The 21,946-nt window shown below is 34.3% G+C and overlaps 1 protein-coding gene across 1 annotated transcript in view; it reads right to left on the reverse strand.

The window, feature by feature from the left end:
• ADGRL4 (adhesion G protein-coupled receptor L4) overlaps window positions 1-21,946 on the reverse strand; it is a gene marked incomplete at both ends in the record, with an annotated part of 121,487 nt that overhangs the window by 26,557 nt on the left and 72,984 nt on the right. The window contains 5 exons of the mRNA XM_080692800.1: window positions 12,090-12,295; window positions 17,493-17,609; window positions 19,393-19,576; window positions 19,684-19,863; window positions 21,735-21,805. Coding sequence (XP_080548926.1) covers window positions 12,090-12,295; window positions 17,493-17,609; window positions 19,393-19,576; window positions 19,684-19,863; window positions 21,735-21,805 — 758 coding nt within the window. The remainder of the gene's footprint in view (window positions 1-12,089; window positions 12,296-17,492; window positions 17,610-19,392; window positions 19,577-19,683; window positions 19,864-21,734; window positions 21,806-21,946) is intronic.

Here is a 21,946-nt window from a genome sequence, read left to right on the forward strand (position 1 = left end):
GAGTAAGATGTAGGGAGCAGAAAACAGCTTAAAATATATATGAATAATATCTCAGAGAGATGAGACACTGCTTTCATTAAACAAAATCAAGGTTAAAGCAATTAAAAGTTGCCAGTAAAATCATATACAAAAGAAAACTAGAATAATTTTATGATGGAAACAGGAAAAACACTTTTTTAAAATTAGAGGTATGCCTGGAAAGTTAAACTAGAAGAATGGGAAAAGAACAGATATTGGACAAGGTGAAATTATTGAATAATACATTTTAAGACTATACAAACTCACAAATGCCTACTACAATTAAGGATGAAAGACCCAAACTAATGGATTTGCAAGAGGGATGGAGGGAGGGAGAGAGGGAGAGAAAGATAACATGTAAAAGACTGAATTTTAATTAAAATATCAATTGCATTTAGCTTTTCTAGGTTAATCTTGAAAGCCAAAAGACATGAGCAAATTCTAGAAAATTCTTAGTAAAAACATATTTACAATTTGTAATTCTATATTGTGGTACTTATCTAACAGGTATTAGGGTATTAGGGTTAAGTAGCAAGAGCTTAAAAAAATTGACCTTCCATGCTTCTTTTCTCAAGCAGTTACTGGAGAACATGCCACCAAAATACAAAAATATACTAAAAAAAGAGAATGACATTGGCTGTTGCAGGCATGGGTTCTGAAAGAAAAGTGCATTGGACTAACACCTTCTTCTAATAGTTTGTGCTGATCTGACCATTACCAAGGTAATTAATCTCTTGGAGTCTCATTGTCCTTATGTAAAAAATGGTCATAATATTATATAGCTCATATGGCTTATGTGAAAATAAAATGATTTTGTTAAAAGCAAATAATTTAGAATACTGACTAATCAACAAGAAGACTATATAAGTCCTGCTTGATAATTCACCAATAGAAATAAATAATAAAATGTAAAAAAATTAAGTACTGCTCACTATTTTTATAATCATTATAATAACTATTAATATTCCTCTGAGTTGATTAATCAGCTAGGTCACAGATAAATTATAGGTTATTCAGGACACTGAAGATTTTGTATGAGATAGCTACTATTTTCTCAGGAAAACTAAAATGTGGTCAAAATCTTATTTTCAGAGAGGAAAATCAGGGATTAAGTTGGTATATTGTTAGCATAATGGAGTTTATTAATGGTTATTACTTTGAATGAGAAAAATATTTATACAGGGAGATAGATTAATTAATTTGCATTAATTATTGTAAAAGGTGTGTGTGTTGTTTTTACATGAGTACATTTTGGGGGATTGCTTCATTTTTCAACAAGGATTGGCAAAGTGAGATATCTTTGACAATTTTTGGCTACCAAAACAATTATTATCTAAGACCTCAAAATCATAGAGTTGATATTAAAAGTACACGAAAATAGAAAAATACAACAAACGGAAAGGCTTCTACACATTCCTTCTATTTAAAGGAAGCAATAAATAATAGAGTGGAGAGTCAAGGAACAGAATGAAAAAATAGGTTTGCTAAACATGCATCAGATAAGGGACTAAAATCAAGAATACTTAAGAAATTTAAAAAACTCAATTCATAAAATCCAAATAACCTGATTAAGAAGTGGACAATAGATTTAGATAAACCTCCCTCAAAAGAAGACATACAGATATTCAACAGGTACCTAAAAACTGCTCTCAACTTCACTAATCACTAGGAAAATGCAAATCACAGACACAATATCACCTCATATCTGCTAGAGTAGCTATTATAAAAAAGAAGAAAACAAGTACTAGTGAGAATAGAGAAATGGAACTCCTTTTCTCATTTCTGGTAGGAATGTAAATTAGTAAAGTCATTATAGAAAAGAGTATGAAGCTTGCTCAAATGTAAAAATGGAAATCAAATTAAATTAAAATATCTAATCAAATAAAAAATATGACCTTAACCTCTCCAGTGAGTATATATCTATACGGAATGAAATAAGAATATTCAAGAGACATTTTCAATCAGTTTTTTGCATCATTTTTTCTCATAGCTAAGAAACGAAAAGTCTTGGAAGGAGGGAAAATGGTGGTTGTGGGACGCAGCACATCTCAGTAGCTGTAACAAATAAAATTCAACAACAGAGAAGGAAGTGTCTTGACAAAAAAAAGCAGTGTTAGATATTTACGAAAAAAAAAAAAAAAACCACAAAAAAGGGAACCATGGTGGAAGGAAATACAATACTCTGAATGTGACAGCCACCGCAAAGAGCCAAACCACGATTGCCAGCTCCTGCTTTTCAGCCCCAAGAAATCCCAACAAGTAACCCAGGAACTTTAAGTACAGAAAGCTGTGGCAGAGCTCCAAATTTTAAGTGACCAACACCATGCTTCAGAGATGCAGAAAAAGATCCAAAAGCCCGTGTGTTTACCAGAGGCTGGCTCCCGCGGTGGCACACGGTGCCCTCCAGATATCTGGCCTGCAGGACAGCAAGTTAACAATGTTGCTTTACTCATTACTTGGGGGACGGCCACTCAGAGCAGCTTCAGAGACAATGGAGGGCTAAGATCTGGAGGCCCATCTCTGAGCTAGTCTAGTAAGAACATCCAGAGACACAGGAAAGGACCCATTGTGCTCATTGTATGGTGCCAGCACAGGGTTACAGGGGGTGACTCCGAGACACAACTGAATACCCTCTACCGGTATGGGTAAGGAGGTGCAGGCCCAGGACTGGATAGTTCAAAGCCCATGGTTGGAAAGCACAAAACACAGGCCTGGAAAGCACAGAGACCACACCCAGAAAGCACAGAGCTGAGGTCCCTAAAACTAAAAGCACAGTGCCTGTGATCACAGAGCCCAAGGCAGAGAGGTCAGAGCCCAACCCGGAGGTCGTGGATCCCAGAGTCAGAGGGTGCTGAACACAGGGCCTGAAGGTGTCGAACACAAAACACAGAGATAATATAGCCTAGGGCCAGAGAATGCAGAGCCCAGGGACAGAAAGAATACAGCCAAGGATGGGAAAATGTAGAACCCTGAGGTTACACGGAAAACACCCTGGCACCTGAATATAAAGATCTCAGAGGTGAGAAAGGGATGCAAATACTCATAAAGTGGGCTCAAAAGCTGACAGTAGGCTATGGAACAAATGGGAGGTATTGGAATTTACTCCAGAATCTACTACAGTGAATAGACATACAGATATTATATGGGCCAGGCCCTATATATGTAACTTAATAGGACTGTATTTTTTGTTTTGTTTTGTTCTTTTTTGTTTGTTTTCTTTCACAATATTTCTAGTTCTTTTTCTTTTTTCCGTCTCTTGGCTTTTTTTGTCTTTGATTTATATTTGTAGTTTTTGTAACTTGTTTTGTTATATTATGTATGTTTATTTGCTCCCTCCCCCATTCCTTTTACAAGCTTCCTCCCTCTAGCCTATCCTTTTCTCTGAAAACATTTTTTCCCTTACTGTATCTCCGTCTTATACTCAAACTATTTCATATCTCCATACCTAAATACTCTGTACTAATTACAAGAATCCTACTATCTAACATTCTCTCATTCTCAACCAGATACTATCTTATTATACTTAAATTCTTATTTAAATTAACATTTCCTCTACTTTACATGACTCCTCTACCCATCAGCACAGCTACTCCCCTCTTTACCCAACCCTCAACATTGAAAAAGCACTGCTTACCCAAGCATCAAACCTCTGGATACCTCTCAATACCTATTGCTAAGATTGGATCAGACAGATTATCCAGAGTCACACAAAAGGTAAGAAGATGCGAAGACATAAGAAAAACAAATCAAGAACCCTGAAAATATGAGAACTAGGAACAATGAGGAAATAAGGGAAATACAAATACAAATGCAATAAAGAATTCCCAAACTTGATCTTCAATATGATGAAAGACCCCACAGTAAGTGTATGGAAATGAAATAGGAAATAGAGACATTAAGAAAGAATCAGAAAGAGGCCTAGAATGATATAAAGGAGTCAATAAATGAAGAAAGCAATAGAAAGAAATTCTGGAAGATTAGATGAAATGAAAAACGGAATATCACTGTTAGAAAACAGTTCATTCAAAACTGGAAACACACCGGGCAGGGTGGTGCATGCTTGTAATCCCCGCGCTTGGGAGGCAGAGACAGGAGGATCATGCTGGTTCGAAGCCAGCCTCGCTGGCTTAAGGGACCCTGTTTCCAAATAAAAATATGAAATAAGTCTGGGGATGAAGCCCAGAGGGTAGAAGGGTTTCCAAGATCCCCAGTAACACCAAAAAAAAAAAAAAAACCCCTAAAAAAACCCTGGGACAATAGTCAACAGCATACAGAAGTCATTACAGCAACAAAACCTAAACATCCAACAACTATGGGACAACATGAAGCATCCTAACTTACAGATAAAAATGAAGCATCCTAACTTACAGATAAAAGGCATTGAAGAAGGGATAGAGGTACAGACCAAAGGTATTCATAATTTCTTCAGAGAAATAATTTCAGAGAGTTTTCCAAACATGCAATGAGACCTGGTCATACACATACAGGAGACATCTAGAACACCATTAAGACAAAATCAAAGAAGGACCTCCGCACGCCATGTAATAATCAAAATGACCAAGATAGAGACTAAGGAAAGAATCTTAAAAGCAGTGAGAACAAAAGGATGAGTAACATATAGGGGAAAAACAATAAAAATTACTCCAGACTTTATAACCCAAGTCATGAATGGTAGGAGAGACTGGTATGATATATCCCAGACCCTGGAAAAAAACAACTTTAAATAACAACGGATCTATCCAGCAAGGTTATTATTCAAAACTGACTGATAAATAAAAGTGTTTCAAGAAGAACCTCGAAAGATTATGAATACAAATTCAACACTAGTTTAAATACTTAAAGAAATAAACCATAAAGAAGAAAAAAAGAAGAAAATTTCAGAAACAGAGATGAGATAAATTTGATCAGCAGAGCAACTAAGTAAAGAAGAAATAACATTATTTCAAACAGAAGATAGAACACAAAATGGCAGAAAACAAAAATCGTATTTCAATAATAACCTTGGACATCAAGCCCTTAACTCACCAATTAAAAGACATAGACTTGCAATGTGGTTTAAGAAAAAAACATAATCAAAATATATGCTGCTTGCAGGAAACTCATCTTATAGCCAAAGACATTCATAGACTGAAAGTGAAAGGATTGAAAAAGATATATCATGCCAATGGAGACCAAAAAAGAGAACGGGTAGCAAAGCTGATATTCAACAAAACAAACTTTAAAGTAAAAAACATCCAAAGAGACAGAGCAAGGCACTTCCTTTCATTAAAACGGACAATTAACCAAGGACAGATAATGATAATAAATGTTTATGCCCCAAATGTGGGTGCACCCACAATTTTTTTTTTTGGTTAGAAAAAAAATTATTAACTTTTTCTTTTTTTGTCATCTTGTTCAATTATGCTTTGCCATACAGTACTTTCCCTCAATTAAAAAAATATGTATACTATTTATGTTCAGTAATAAAATTGTTTAAAAAACTATAGAAATTTAAAAAAAATGTTTTATCTACACTATGTGTTTATCAAAGAGCTTTATAGTTCTGACTCAAACTGGTTGACCAATCTGATTAGTCATTAGAATGGTCAAAATTTACATTCTGAACCATTTCTATCACTGTCAAATTTTGGTAAATCTGTCCTGTTCCCAGCATCATAGTACCCATGGCCCTAGGTAATCAATCCAGAAAAGAGAGAGATGATTAACAAATTTAAAAATTATTTCTCTACTCAAAATAAATCATTGAAGTTTACTCTTATGAAGGGTCTGACATACAGTAGTCCTCTGATGACATTGAAGTAAAAACTGATTTCCACTATAGTCTGTTTGTCATGATATAATGCTAAGAGAACAAAAAGATTTTCTTTCCCCCTCTTCGGTACTGGGGATGAAACCCAGGAGTATTCTACCTACAAGCCACACCCTTACAGCCTTATTTTTTATTCTTTATTTTGAAACAAGGCCTCACTAAGTTGCAGAAGGCCTCACTAAGTAGCTGAGGTTGGCCTCAAACTGCAATCTTCCTGTCAGCCTCAGCCTCCCAAGTACTGGGGATTATAAGCATGTGCCACTGTGCCTGGCTGGGAAGATTGGCATTTCTTCACTGGAACTATTTTCCTTGAAGTTTTTTCAAACCTTGAATTTTTTCTTAACTTATAGTGACACAAACATAAGACCTACACTTCTTTTTTATTTTTTTGCAGGTCTGGGGATGGAACCCAGGGGCATTTGACCTCCAAGCTACATTCCCTGCCCTAATTTTTTTATTCTTTATTTTGAAACATGGTCTCACTAAGTTGCAGAGGGCCGCACTAAGTAGCTGAGGCTGTCCCTGAACCGCGATCTTCTGGTCTCAGCCTCCCGAATGCTGGGAATACAAGTGTGCGCCACCACGCCCGGCTCCTCACACTTCTTATTGGAACTATTTTTTAGATATTTTTCAGACCCTCAATTTCTTCTAAGTCTACAAACACAAAATTCCTACTTTTTTCTATTGGTATTAAGGATTGAATTCAGGGGGCATTGTACCTCCCAGCTATTCCTAAATACAGCCCTATTTTTTTTTTAATTTTTTTTTTGAAACAGGGTCTCATTAGGTTGATGATTCTCATTACTTGCTGAGGCCGTCTTCAAACTTGCAATCTTCCGTGTCAGCCTCCCACGTACTGGGAATACAAACATGTGCTACTGTACCAGCTCCAAAATTCCCACTTCTTATTGGAACTGATTTTCTCATTTGAAGTTTTTTCAGATTCTGAATTTCATCTAAACCTACAGTCAACCAATCATACGATTGGGAACATTGCCTTTGAGGCCCATTCGCTAGCATAGTGTGTTCAATTCCAATTGGGACAAGTTACCTAAGTCAAAGCTTTTTCAGTGAAACACTATGTCTATCATCTAGAAAAATAAATCAAATGTCCAAGTACCCAACTTGAGTGGAAGGAAAAGTTATTTATGCTTCTTATTAAAAAAAGTAATTATGTAATACAAAATGTCAAAAAGTCATATGGTGCTACATAAGATATTTTTGCTTCTTCTTAGGAGAAAGGAGTTATATGGAAACCTTCCTCCATTCCTGTATGTCCAATGTTGAAGTCAGGATATTTTATAGGTCTATCACATCTTCTTAACTGAAAAAACACTTTTGCCATTTTTCTTCCAGCCTTGTCACATGGAAAATAAAGTCTCGTGTGCTATATAGGCTCCTAAGAAAGGAGAAAGAACTGTGTACTACAGCAGCCCCTCAGTTCAGGGAGGTCAACAGAGTTTCATCACTGGACTCAAAACTGTGTTTTCTTTTACCACTCTTTCAGCTAAATACAAACATGCATTCACAGGGTTAGCTGCTGCATAATCTATCTGGTGCTTCTAGAAGAATGAAAAAAAACCTAAGAGCAAATGCCCCAAGACTTCTGAAAAAGAAATTAACAAATCTTCCTCCTTTGATCCAAAAATGTTCTTATCTATGTAAAAATGTGAATCTGTATAGCCATTGTGATGGTTCATTCAGATATGAAATCAATCTTGATACCTTGTCTTTAGGCTTCAGTCCAGTAAATCTTTGTCACAGGATGAGCCAGGATTTAGAGATTCAGGTAACTTTTTAACATCTCTTTCAAATTGTAATCAATATTTGGAATTTACTGTTGCAGTTTCAACTGTGCTCATGATAATAATCGCCAAAACTCAAAGACATTTTTTAAAAACCTCGAAGCCATCCATACTTGCCATTTATTAAATCTTCTTGTTTGGAAAAAGGGAAGGAATTCACAAAAATCACAATCCCAGCACCTATCTCAAATTTTAAATATTGGTCTTCAGCTTGCAAAATAATTTTCTTATAATTATGCAAACTGTGGCAGAAGACCCAAGTGAGTTGCTTTTTTTTCTCTTTGGAGATGTCAGTAGGATAACTGCATCTTAAGGCCTTCTCTGTGTTGAATCTGAGAGGTGGAAAAAAAGGGAAGCAGTCTTTTCTCTTCCAAATCATGGAGGTAATGTGTAGAAAGATAACCACATTTCAGCAGGGAAAGTGGCTGAATACAAGAAGCAGATCCATCCACTCTAGAAGACAACAAAGAAATACCTGCCAAATCCTTAGTTCATAATTTTGTTTTGAGATGACTATAAAAGCACCTGGAGGTGAGGGAAATGTTCTTCCTATGTGCTAAGGATCCTTGTACGTTCCAGAATATGAACTGGGCCTCCCCCGGGCAGCCTGCCCTGGGCAGAGAGGCCAGATGGCCCACAAGTGCCTCAATCTGCCATCTTCGCTCCAAATACAATAATATCGAGAGATTTCAACACACCACCCATGCCACTAGATCGATCTTTAAAGCAAAAGATGAGTAAAGACTCTTCAGAATTAAAGAAAACTGTAAAACAAATGGACTTAATAGACATATACAGAATATTTCAACGAGGGACAGCAGAATATACATTCTTTTCAGCAGCCCATGGAACCTTCTCCAAAATAGATCACATCCTGGGCTACAAAGAAAGCACCAGAAAATTCAAAAGATGTAATATAACCCTGCATCTTTTCAGATGACAATGGAATGAAAGTAGAAATCAACAACAGGAATATCAAAAGAAACTATTTAAATATATGGAGATTGAATAATACAGTACTGAATGATAAGTGGGTAAAATTAGAAATAAGGGAAGAAATTAATAAATTCCTGGAATTAAATAAAAATAGAGACACAACATACCAAAATCTATGGCACACTTTGAAGGCAGTGTTTAAAAGGAAAGTTTATAGCACTGAGTGACCATATAAAAGAACAGAGAGTTCCCAAGTAAACAAATTATGATAACTCAAGAAAATAATATTATAGACTAATATCCTTGATGAATATAGATGCAACAATTCTAAACAAAATACTATCTTTATGCATTCAAAACCATATCAAGAAAATTGTAGACCAGGACCAAGTTGGTTTTATCCTAGAAAAGCAAGGCTGGTTACACATATGCAAATCAGTACATGCTATTCACCACATAAATAGAACTGAGAACAAAAATCACATGGCCATATCAATAAATGTTGAAAAAGAATTTGACAAAATTCAACATCCATTCATGTTAAAAAACACTGCAGGAAACTGGAATACAAGGAACATGTCTCAGCATCATTAAAACAATATACAATAAATCCAAAGCCAAAATCATATTGAATAGGGAAAAACTGCAAGAATTTCATCTAAATTCAGGAACAAGACAAGGATACCCATTATCACCACTACCTTTCAATTTAGTCCTCGAAACTCTCAGCACAGCAATAAGGCAAGAAGGGGATATAAAAGGAATTCAAACTGGAAAAAAGGAATTAAAATTATCCTCGCTTTAAGATAACATACTTCTTTATCTAGAAGACCCAAAGAACTCAACCAAAAGACTACTAGATTTGGTTAACTAATTCATCAAAGTTTCAGGATACAAAATGAACCTAAAAAAATCAGTTGCTTTTCTATATTCTAACAATGAATCCACAATGAAAGAAATAAAGAAAACAGTTCCATCCTATAACCTCAAAACCAGTAAAATACCTAGGAATAAACCTAATCAAAGACATAAAAGACCTCTACAATGAAAACTATAGAAGAGAATAGAAGATACAGAAACAAATCCACACAATGATAGTCAGTTAATCCAAAGATCATACTCAAAGACGCATACACTGGAGAAAAGACAGAATTTTCAACAAATGGTGCTGGGAGATGGGTGTAGGAAGATGGAGCTAAACCTTTACCTCGCACCGTGCACAGGAATCAACTCAAGATGGATCAAAGACTTGGAAATTAGACAAGAGACCATGAAGATATTAGAGGAGGGCATAGGCTCAACACTCTAACATAGAGGCACAGGCAGTAACTTTCTCAACAAGACTTCCAAAGCACTGGAAATTAAAGCAAGAATTAACAAGCAGGATGGCATCAAACTAAAATGTTTCTTCTCATTAAAGGAAACCATCAAGAAGCCAAAGAAAAAGCCTACAGAATAGGAGAAGATTTTTACCAGCCACCACTCTGATAGAGGTCTAATACCCAGAATATACAAAGAGCTCAAAAGAGTCTACACTAGCAAAACAATTAACTCAATCAAGAAATGGGCAACTGAACCGAATAGACACTTCACAAAAGAAGAGATACAAATGGCCAATAGATACATGAAAGGATGTTCAACATCATTAGCCATCAGGGAGATGCAAATCAAATCTACACTGAGGTTCCATCTAACCCCAATCAGAGTGGCAGGCATAAAGAAGTCAAATAACAACAAATTCTGGAGAGGATGTGGGAAAGAGGAACTCTTTTACACTGTTGATGAAAGTTCAAACTAGTTCATTTGCTGTGGAGATCAGTGTGGAGATTCCTTAGAAAACTGGGAATGGATCCACCATATGATCTGGCTATACCACTCCTGGGTATCTTCCCAAAGGGGTTGAAATCAGAGAACTACAGTAGTAACATATGCATACCCATGTTCATATCAGCACAATTTGTAATAGCCAAATTATGGAACCAACCTAGGTCTCCATCAACAGATAAATGGATTGCAAAATTACAGAAAATACACATAGTGGAATCCTACTCAGCTATAAAGAAGAACAAAATCATTATCATTTGCAAGAAGTTGAAATGACCTGGAGAACATTATGTCAAGTGAGCTCAGCTAAGCACAGAAAGAAGAGGGACAAATGTTTTCTCTAATATGCTCAAACTAGAGAGTATTAGGGATACCAGAAGGACTCCAGATAATGGAGGGGAAACCTCAGCAAAGCTAGAAAGGAAGGGTAGGGGAGGAAGAAGACTGAGGTTTATTAATGGAAGAGCTGCATTCAAATATGTGTATAAGTGTAAATGTAGCATGGTCAACCTGGAAACTCATTGTCAGGATGGGAGGGAAGGGGAAGTAGTTGGGGAGGGCACCAAGTACTATGTGAATGTATGTTATTGTCAATATGATACACATTATGACGTGAATCTATTATAGTGTGCCAATAAAATAAATAAATACATAAATAAAATCAGAGTACTTCTAAAGAAAAAAGAAATGAAGTCTTTATTTGACAGTGAAATATTTGTATTGGGTGTCAGTATATATGTTCATTTTGTTTAGAAAGTCTCTATCCACCAATGGCAACTACACAAATATAATTAGCCAATGTCAAGGTTCTCCAAATGGAGCTTCAGGGGCATATTAATCATTTACAACAAATAAAATTCTACTGGAACCCCAAGAAAACATCAACTAGAAATGGTTCCAAACAATTTATGATTTTGAATTTCACCATTCATTTTTAGATAAAATAGCCAAATATGTGGCTAATTCTAATGATGCTTCTTAATATATTACTTTAAATATAATTGAATTTTAAAAATTATTTAGAATAAAAATAAGAGTAAAATGGTTTTATCTAATTTCTTCATGATTATAAGCTTCTCTAGTTTTTATTTTAGTCAACATCCAAGGCACTAAAAATATTGTTTCAAATGACAAATATTAGCTAAATACCTTTCTTATTAATGACATATCTTTGACTGTCACACTTTAAAAAAAATTATTCCTTTAGAAGATGTGGAGCTGGGCCTGGTAGTGCATGCTGGTTATCCCAGAATTTGGGAGGCTGAGACAGGAGGATCTGGGTTCGTGGCCAGCCTCAACTAGTCAGTGAGGCCCTTTACAACTCAGTGAGACCCTGTTGCAAAATAAAGAATAAAAAATGGGGTGGGGGTATAGCTCAAAGGTAGAATGCCCCTGAGTTTCATCACCAGTACTGCAAAAAAAAAAAGTGGAAACTTCAAAATAGTGTTTTTAAAAAATAAAACTAAAATATAACAATTTCAGAGAATCAAATATTAAAACTCTTTGGTATTGATTAGAAATTGTTAAGCACCCTGGACATACAAATATATTTAATAAAAATTAGTTAAGAGGCTTTACTTTTATAATTTTAAGTCTGTATTTTCACATATAAAACTCACACAATTAAAGTGACATAACAAAATGTCCACTTCCTGGAAACTATCATGATCTTAACCACCAAGAGAAAAACCACTCACCTTCATGTGACTTAGTGTAAATGTAATTTTTTCTAGTTCATACAACGTGGGCGGGCTTGAGCTAATTGAGACGGAAATTACTGAAGAGATGACTTTTTCCTCCTTTTCAGAATTATCATCCTTTTGTGGATCCAGCAATAAGTTTTCAGATGATGAAAGCAAGGGGCCAATATTCTTATAATATAAAAATGCAACTGCAACATTGCCTATTAAGCAAAATATATTTCAACTCTTAAAAATAAAATAGAGAAATAGACAAACATTTTACCCTATAAAAATCATTAAAATACTCAGGTACTGAAATTTAGGCCATGATAAGCCCATACATACATTATAAAAATCATGTTAAGACCCTATGAGTCTAAAAATGGTCATGAAATATAATATCCCATTTGCATAAGCTATAGTTAGAGAAAAAGAATTCCATGCTAATTTATATTTAAGTTCTGTCGAACCAGAGTATGAAGTGCATTCACTTGAAAGATAAAATTTTGAGTTATTACTTCCATATGCAAATACATGAACTGGAATGATACTGGAAGAAAATTATGTCAGTGAAACTGACACAGTAAGCTGGGTGTGGTGGTGCATACCTGTGATCCCAGTACTTGGAGAATGAGACAGGAGGATAGATCCCAGGTTCTAGGATAGCCTCAGGAAATAGCAAGACTCTCATAACCTAGTGAGGCATTGTATCAAAACAAAAAATAAAAGGGCTGTGGATACAGCTCAGAGAATTCCTCTTAGTTCAATCCTCAGTACCACAGGAAAGAAAATTAAATGAAGTAGGTATATTAAAATAGACAGGAAATCATAATCTATATTATATAACACATTATATAATACACACTACTGTATTACAATCTTATTTTTATTATATATTATATTATACATTGTATATTGTATTTTAGTTTCCATAAGTGTTCTATATCAGGAGCAAGGGAACAAAGGAGCTTAAGAAAGATTAAAATTGAATTAATTTTGACTTGCCACTGAATTCAACTTTATACTCTCTAAAAGGGATACTATTTAATATTGATAACATATAGTTATATGGTATAAGAGTAGAAAATATATTGCTTTGGGAGCAGGAATTTACCTGGCCCCCTGACACTCTAAATGTGGTGTATCAGCATATAACCCAATGCTACAGAATCATATATGCAAATATTGATATTATTATAAAAAATTCCAAAAGACTATGATAATAAAACTGGAAACCTCCACACTATGGGCTTTATAAAGATTACTTGAGGTGGAAGTTGCCAAAGTCTATCAATATTCATGTTCTCTATCTTAATTTAAAAAGACATCCCTGAAGGTAGTACTAACAGCCTGATTAGCCCAGATCCATTGTATCAAACATTTTCCTGACTTGCCAGCTAAGAAAATTTAAAATGGATGTTAGTTCAGTCTAGTTGGGAAAGTGAAATTATGTTTCCAAGAGATGACAATTATCCCAGGCTCTGCTCTGGACAAAATAGGACCTGAAACAGGACCTGAAAATCTTTTCAGTCAACCTGACAGTTTATAAAGCAGTGACTTCCCAGGGGGTAATAATAGGAAATAGTACAAGATCACATGTAGAATCAAAAAGATAAAGTGGATTTAGCAATCTATTATTTTTCAGAGCATGATGACACAAGCCTATAATTCCAGCACTTGGGAGTCTGAGATAGGAGGATTACAGATTTGAGACCAGTCTCAGCAATTTAGCAAGGCTCTCAGAAGTAGAATGCCCCTGGATTCAAAACAAAGTAACAAAATAAACAAACAAAATTATTATTTATTGTTATCTTCTGTAAACACAATTATCTATTTAACATAAATTTCTAACTTTGGGTTAGGGGCTCCACACAGAACATCCCCAAATCTCTCTTGATCTCCTTTAAAAATCCTGTTTTGGTATTGGTTAATTCTCAACATTTCGAATTCTTCCAATTTTCATTATTTATCACTATTTCTAGTGAGAAATAAAAATAAAATAAAAATAAAAATAGAAATAGAAATAAAACTAATATGGCTTTAGCTCTTTTAATTATGTTGAAACAATTGATCTTGGTATTAATAAGGAAAAATCGCAACTTCTGTCACCTTGATAGTTTGCACGTAGTGTTGGCTACAACTCAGGATTGGACTGCTGTAATAAAATGCTTTATTAGTGTAGTTCAAAAGAAACAGAGGCAGCAAAACGAAATAGAGACATCGAAGGAAAAAGCTACTGAATGAAAACCCCTTAACAAACATGTAAAGAGGTTAGAATTTGAAATCATTTAAAAAAAATAGATCTCATGCTACTCAATCCTTAGTCATCCTTTCTCATTTTTCTTTATTATGTTTATGTTAACCTTTTTGCCCTATGATCTTTTAAATTTCTTAATATTACCATATCTGTTCTAATGACATTTAGCCTTTAATTTGATGACTAGAAAAAATACCTGAGCATTTACTTAGTGCAAAACAACTGTGCTTAAAGTTTTGAAAACCGTGCTTTAGAATTAATACATATTTGTTAAGGGGTTCTCATTCAGCAGCTCTTTCCTTTGATGTCTCTTTTATTTTGCTGCCTCTATTTCTTTTGAATGACACTAATAAAGCATTTTATTACAGGGTTCCAATCCTGAGTTGCAGTCAGTACCACTGGCAAACTATCAAGGTGACAGAAGTTATGATTTTTCCTTATTAAATACCAAGATCAATTGTTTCAGCATAAACTATGCAATGAAATCCTTAGAGAAATCCTGTTCTCAAACTGCTTTATTTCTACTTCTCTTGAGAATATCCAAAAGCATCCTCTCAAGAGGGCATTGTATGCCACCCTACGGCATCATATAGATGTTGTTCCAATTTCATAAGTAATTTAAAAGACAGTGATGTGGAATCTTTTAAATCTGCCTGGGTCCCCTAGGTCTTTTTGATGTTCTTACTAATCACACTGTACATGTTTTAAGAAATGTGTTTTAGTTCTGAATTTTGCAAATAAATGAAATCACAGACAGGAATCATTGCAAGGGTCTGATCAGTTTGTTAGATTTGCCCTTATTTTTTCTTACCTAACCTTGAGAAAAATACATTTTCTCATCCTATTTTATTGAGAGCTGATATTACTTTCAAATGTCAGTTTATACATGTGATCATTAAATATAACGAAGCTATCATAACAGGATCACTTTGAAATATTAATTTTGTGACAATTTTACCATGTGTCACAATAATAGATATTTTTCATGTCTTTTTCTCCAACCTCTAAATAGTATTCAAATTTTATTTGAAACACTAACAGTTTAACATTTTCTTTGAGCAGGGCATTGTGGTCCACACCTATTATCCCAATACTTGGGAAGCTAAGACAGGAGGACTGCAGATTTCAGGATATTCTCAATAAATTAGTAGACTTCAGCAACTTAGCAAGACCCTGTTTCAAAACAAACAAACAAATATTTTCTTTGAATTTGCTCCTAAATATTATATACATCATTAGTTTATTAGAAAAGTATAACAGGGCAAGAGCCAAGGGTTCACTTAGTAGCATTAGTTATTTTTTCCTTTGTTTTATAATCACACTTCATATTTTGTATAGAAAGTGCTAAGAAAGAATGGAGAGAATAATATTGATGGATGAGAAAAAATCCCACATCAGTGCAGTGAGAACAAAACAAAAATACATTCTTCTGAGAATGAATGTGCATCATGTTTTTTAATAATAAAGAAAACTCATCTTTTTATGAAATAGCATCTATACATGTATGTATTCTATATTTTTTCATTTGTATTTATGACCACCCATATATTCTTTGATAAATTATTCCAATTCATGTTTTTCCTAGGTAATATATTTTATCTCTATGAGAACAACTATAATAAAAATTCTTCCATCAGCAGGAATTTTTCTAAGTATATTGTTCTAAAAGACTAGATAAATCACTAAATTTAAAGGTTGCTACTTGCTTGACTCTAGTTAGGTAAAATAGCAACCAGCTGATATTTTGTTAGCTCCCTTCTTCTGGTAATGCTTCCTTACTATTTGCTGATAATCATGGACATAAATTCATTAATTTTATACCTTAGTTCTATTATCCATACAATGAGGATATTAATGTAGATGGTCATTAAGTTGCCTGCTAGTACTAGCATTTTCTCAGTTTTTTCAAAACAATGCTGCCTTTAGCTTATTCAATAGTTTACCATATAAAGCCTAAGAAATGACAAATGGAAAGAGAAATTTAAGCCTAAACAATAATATACTATTTTATTGAATGCTATCTCAAGTTTTCTTCTTTTTACTTTTTATACTTTTATTGGTGCACTGTAATTATATGCCACAGTGAGGTTCAAATCATACAAGTAGACATGCACACAGGTCTTTGTGTGTTTTTCTTCAGGTCCTTGTACACATAACAGTGAGAGCGTCCTATAGGAGCTCTATAGTATAGTATAGGATGTGTATAGTAACAGCATCATTTAAATTCTCTTTCATCCATTCCTTTCTCTTCTCCATCCTCTTTCACTAATCTACTGGTCACTTTCCTCAATTTTCAAAAATCCCTTGTTTTATTTTACTTTCTATCTAGCTTCCACATGTGAGAGAAAACATTTAACTCGACATTCTGAAACTGGCTGATATCACATAGCATAATATTCTCTAGTTCTGCCCATTTCCTGGCACATGACATAATTTTGTTGTTCTTTATGTCTGAGTAAAATTTCATTGTGCATATATACTACATTTTGTTATCCATTCCTCTATTGATAGACTCCTAGGTTGGCTACATAATTTGGCTATTGTAATTGTGCTGTTATAAACATGGATATGCATGCCATCAATATAATATTCTAGTTAGGCATGGTGGTGCATTTAAGAGGCTGAGACAGGAGGATCAAGGTTCCTGGACAGCCTCAGGTACTTAGTGAGCCCCTTTGCAACTCAGGGAGACCCGTTTTCAAAAAAAATAAAGAATAAAAAAATGAGCTGGGATGTAGCTCAGAGGTAGAATGACCCTGGGTTCCATCCCCTGTACCTGTACCCCCCCATACACACACACACACACACACACTATATATATATATATATATATATATATATATAAAATATATGTTATATATTATATATTATACATATTATATATAAAATATTCTGACTTTAATTCTGTTTTTCACTTTCATACCAACACAAATTTGGTTTTATGATGAAGAGTAACAACCCAGATACTGTCATCTAGAATTCTCCTTGGCTATTTATATCAGAATGAAAATATCAAGTATAAATATAAAAATTCTGTACATAAACATCAACATATTTTCTATCAGAAGGCACACATGTTATATGTACATATAATTAGGCACATGACAGGTATTGATTACAAATTCATTGACATACTGCATGTAAGATTATCAAAGACTTACCATTTGAATCATGTGCAGATTTTCTCTTTGGGAATATCCTTATGTAATCTCTGTCCACATTCATATGGGGATGAATATATTTCATGTGATATGAGTCAAAAAAGAAAACTTTGAGAGCTAAAATAAAACCATGAAAATAACAAATTAGATTAAACACTATTATCAATATATTCACTTCATTTTTGTGTGGTACTGAAGATGGAACCCAGAAGCTTTCTACCCCCAGGCTACACCCCAGACCTATTTTCTATTTTATTTGGAAACAGGGTCTCACTGAGTTGCTGAGAGCCTCACTAAGTAGCTGAGGCTGGCTTCGAACCTGTGCGATCCTCCTGTCTCAGCCTCCCAAGAGCTGGGATTACAAGTATGTGCCACCATGCTTGGCAATTAATTTCTTTAGAGATAATTTTATCCATAATTATTGTGCTTCAACTTCTTACTGATGGCAAGCAAAATAAACATATTAAGAATGTGTTTAGAACATATATAAAATTTACATCTTAAAAATATGACAGGCTAAAAGCCTGTCATATTTTTAAGGTGTCGCATATTAAATGTGCACATTAAATATTTAATTTAATTAAGTATTTTAAGGGGTTGCACATTAAATGTGCCTGTTAAATGTGCAACATAAAGGTGTCACACATTTGTAATCCCAACATTCAGAAGGCTGAGATCAGAGGATCACGGTTAGCAGACAGCCTCAGCTACCTAGGGAGGTTCTCTGCAACTTAGTGAGACCCTGTTTCAAAATAAAGAATAACAAAAAGAGCAGGGAGTGTAGCTTGGAAGTCAAGGGCCTCTGGGTTCCATCCCTAGCCCGCAAAAAAAGACAAGTTTTAATTATTTTTTATTTCTTTATAGTACTCATGGTTTAATCTTCATTGAGATAAATAAAAGATAATACATGTACAAAATGGGACCCGTGTATAGTTATTAGGGCAAAGACAAGTAACTGTAATGTTTTAGAATAGGTCATCAAATAATATAACTTACTGTCTAAAGAGTGATTGATTTGAATTTTTGAGCAATAATTCCTTTACGTGGTATATTTAACCTTTTTTAAGTAGGGACATTACAGAAATGTAGGACACCTATAGAGTAATCGCAGTGCTTGCAAACCTAATTTTGATAAGTGGTGAATCTTGATGATGAGTTTTATAAATCTATGACATAGCAGGATACCATGCAGAAAATGTAACAAAGACATATGTGGTAATTATTTCAGAAAATATATCTTGCTTCCTCAGAACAACTTAATAGGCATCCTCATTTTGATTAAAGATCATAGATGCCGTATGTATGAAAGTGCACGAAGCAGGAAACTTTCTAATTTACTATGTATATTGCTTTCTACTGTCTTAAGGCAAAAGATTTTTTTAGGAGAAATTTAAATAGACTACATCCAGAAGACCTGCTGTCACTTTGACTGGTCAAGTTAAATCCTAGCAAGACATAGGAAGATTGACTAAAAGTGACTAGAAGGTGATGCACTCTATATTTAAATGCTGAGCTGCTGAGAAATAGGAGAAGGTGGGCATGATGACTAGAGAATAACTCCTGTGCTTTTTACTATTGTAGTATATCACTCCAATTACTCTAATGTGAATCACCACTCACCGTGTATAAAACCACTGACACTTTAACCAACAGTAATTTTATTTGCTTTTATCGATGTATCGTTGTCTCACATGATAGTGTAGTTCAAAGTGATAGTGACATACATCCATTCGGCACTGGATGAGTTTCCCCTGAATCCCTCCTCTTCCTCATACATGATATTGAGATGAGTACTGGTGTTCTCACATATGTACGTACTTTTAAATACTCAGACCCTACCCTTTTGAGAATGGCATGTTTGGAAAACACTACTGCTTTGAAATTGACCTTCAGGTCTTACCTACATCTGTTGAATTGGTATCAAACTGAGTGGTCTTTTGGAAGTTCTGAGACATTTTTAATGTAAGTTCTTCAGCAGTATGCATCAGTTTTGTAAGATGAGCTCTCCGATGATTTGTAGATAATTTGTCCCAAACCACAAATGTATCCTTTTGCACAAAGTTATTCACGGTTTTTACAAATTCCTATAAAAAGAAAGTATATCTTAAAATAAATGTTGCAATATATTCATCAAAAAATGTAAGAAAAATTTAACGATTAATTATATTGAGTTAAAGCTCAATATACTCACAGTAAGAGTTGAATTAGAAAGTGTTTCCTTGGTTGAGATAGTCTTATTCATGTCACTTAGCAATGGGGATGATTCAGCCAGTATTTCTATGTATGTAACAATATCCATCAGTGAAAGCTCAGTCCGAGAACTTCTATAGACTTCATGCATCAAAGCCACAAATCCTTCTAGGGGTCTAATCTGAACAAAAATGAGTCCAGAAAAAGGAAATCAATTTAGACTCTTTTTGGAGCTTTTCAAGAATAAAGCTTAAATATGTTCAGTTTATTCTGATGTTGATTTTGGGGGGTCTCATCCTGTACATAGATACATTACAATACTAAATGTAAAGTGTAACATGTATCCCTAAATTTGTTTTTAAGAGATTATCAAATAATTAGACATGGAGGTTACATCAGAATAGATACAGAACTATTTTTTTGTTTGTGTGTATGTGGCACTGGCAATTAAACTCAGAAGCATTCTACCTTCCAGATACACCTCCAGTCCACTTTTATCTCCTGCTTTGAAACAGGGTCTCACTAGGATTATGAGAGTCTCACTACTTGCTGAGGCTGTCCTGAAACCTGTGATCTTCCTGTCTCAGCCTTCCAAGTACTGGGATTTCAGGCATGCACCACCATGTCCTATCAAGAAACAGGCAACTAAACTGAATAGACACTTCACAAAGAGATACAAATAGCCAATAGATACATGAAAATATGTTCAACATCATTAGCCATCAGGGAAATGCAAATCAAAATTACACTGAAATTCTATCTAATCTCAGTCAGAGTGGCAAGCATAAAGAAGTCAAATAACAAATTCTGGAGAGGATGTGGGAAGAGGAACTCTTTTACACTGTTGATGAGAGTTCAAACTAGTTCATTTGCTGTGGAGATACTGTGTAGAAAACTGGGAATGGATCCACCATATGATCTGGCTATACCACTCCTGAGTATCTTTCCAAAAGGCTTGAAATCAGAGAATAGAGTAACATATGCATACCCATGTTCATAGCAGCACAATTTGTAATAGCCAAAATATGGAACCAACCTAGGTCTCCATCAACAGATGAATGGATTGCAAAATTATGGGAAATACTCATAGTAGAATCCTACTCAGCTATAAAGAAGAACAATTCATGTCATTCACAAGAAGATAGAAAGACCTGTAGAACATTATGTCAAGTGAGCTCAGCCAAGCACAGAAAGAGAAGGGACATATGTTTTCTCTAATATGCCTATTGGGATTATTAGGAATACTAGAGGGACCCCAGATAATGGAGGGGAAACTTCAGCGAAACTAGAATGGAAGGATAGGATTGGAAGAAGGCTGAGGTTGAATAATGGAAAAGCGACATTGGATAATGGAGAATATGTATATCAGTATGAATATATAGTCAATCCAGACACTCATTGTTGGGAGGGACGGAAGGGGAATTGGGGGGTAGGACACCAAGTATAGTCTGAATATATACCATTTTCAATATAATCCACATAAAAATAAAATAAAATGAAATATAATAAATTTAAAAAATAAAAATTTATATTTAAGGAATAAGTTATCAATAAATTTGATTTTAATCAACATAAGAAATTGCTTTACTATGTGATCAAATGGAAATTTGCTGTAGCTGATAGTTGATTGCTCATGCTCAGATTCATACTTTCAATCTCACAACAATAATGTTATTAACGTTAGACTTTATTACTCTTTGAAGTATTCACTTTGAAGTATAAAATCTGGTTGAATTAAACAATTTCTCCTTAGAATGTGGGAATAGGTCTGGAGTCAAAGTATATTTTTATTATTTGAACAACTTTTATATGTTGAAAATAATTTTCTAGTAATTAAACATGTAAAAGTATTCTTCTATACTTTGGAGGATTTTAAAATTAATTCTATGTGTATTGCAAACATAAAACCTAGATCTCTACATGTCAACAATTCTACATGAAGAGTAACTAGCTAACTGCTAGTTACTCTTCCTGAAATTTGATATTGGAAGCATTTTAACTGAGACCAAAATGGTAGAATAGAATAAATTTTAACTCAACTTGTCTACTTACTTTTTTTAAAGTTTTCTGAACATTTGTAGAAATGCAGGCCTTATCTAAGTGGCAGTTTTCATTCACATTTTCTGTAGAAAGAGAAAATAGATTATACAGTAAGTTTTAACAGTTTTTCCTAAGCTAACCATACAGTTCCAATGAGTTTCCTCACACACCGAAACATTAAAACCATATTATTTAATATTCCAGCTTCCCTTTCTGTTTCAGAA

Source organism: Muscardinus avellanarius (genome assembly GCF_963383645.1).
Source record: "Muscardinus avellanarius genome assembly, chromosome: 3".
Lineage (NCBI taxonomy): Eukaryota > Metazoa > Chordata > Mammalia > Rodentia > Gliridae > Muscardinus > Muscardinus avellanarius.